Raw genomic sequence first — 831 nt, 5'->3', positions numbered from 1 at the left:
TGTTATAAAAGTAATAACAGAAATTTGTTATGTACTGTAAGTAAGGCTGGTGCACAGAATACACCAAGTGGCAGACTGGAAGACTGGAAGATATAGCAACTCCTCTTTCTACTAACACTATTCCAGGTAACCCCCATATCCAGCAAGTACGATGTGCCCTACAACACCAACTTTGAGAATGCCACACTCTCTCTGCTGTTGCGGTGTGGTTCGGGCACCCTGATGCCCGGCAGTGAAGGTGAGGGAGCCAACAACCTCAATATCTTGGGGTCAGTTGTTTCCGGATCGTCCAAGTCACCCCCAGCTGCGTCGCTACCCCCTCCCCCCTCTGGGACTCCTCCTCCCCTTGATTTCCAGGTGAGTTTTGATTATCGGAGAAGTATTGTGTATCAGTACTTGATGCTCAGAAAAAGAACCATATCAAAGAGAGATGAAATCACCGTCATGGTTATGATCTGCAGAATACCGAGGAAGCGCCACTAGCCACATCAGAGGTGTCTGTGACTGCGGCTGCTGGTCGCGGGGGTGCCAGTGCTACGTCTTCACCTTCCTTGGAGGTCCAGCAAATCCTTCACTCACAGAATGGTACTGTGGTCCTTGTATATAGCGACCTTTTAAGTTTCTGTTTATTTGTGTATTTATTTTTGTACTGGTTTTATATATATATTTGTTTGCTTGTTCATAATTTTTCTGTTTACTTATTTTAGTATTTGAGAAATTTCTTGGAGGTCTTGAGTGACGGTGATATGTTTTTGGTTGATGGGTAATAGGATGTTGGAATCCCAGTATACAATAAAAATGAATTTCACAGGTAAGAGTTCAGACTACGCA

General features: G+C 44.0%; 1 protein-coding gene across 1 annotated transcript in view; it reads left to right on the top strand.

Moving 5' to 3' along the window:
* The window catches only part of LOC119590900 (enhancer of mRNA-decapping protein 4-like), a gene marked incomplete in the record, with an annotated part of 21,972 nt that overhangs the window by 14,085 nt on the left and 7,056 nt on the right, over window positions 1-831 (top strand). The window contains 3 exon segments of the mRNA XM_037939636.1: window positions 127-357; window positions 462-585; window positions 812-831. Coding sequence (XP_037795564.1) covers window positions 127-357; window positions 462-585; window positions 812-831 — 375 coding nt within the window.

The sequence above is a fragment of the Penaeus monodon genome, chromosome 28, assembly GCF_015228065.2.
Source record: "Penaeus monodon isolate SGIC_2016 chromosome 28, NSTDA_Pmon_1, whole genome shotgun sequence".
NCBI classification, from domain to species: Eukaryota; Metazoa; Arthropoda; class Malacostraca; order Decapoda; family Penaeidae; genus Penaeus; species Penaeus monodon.
Note: the sequence above shows the minus strand (reverse complement) of the source record. Positions and strands in the feature narration are given on the sequence as shown.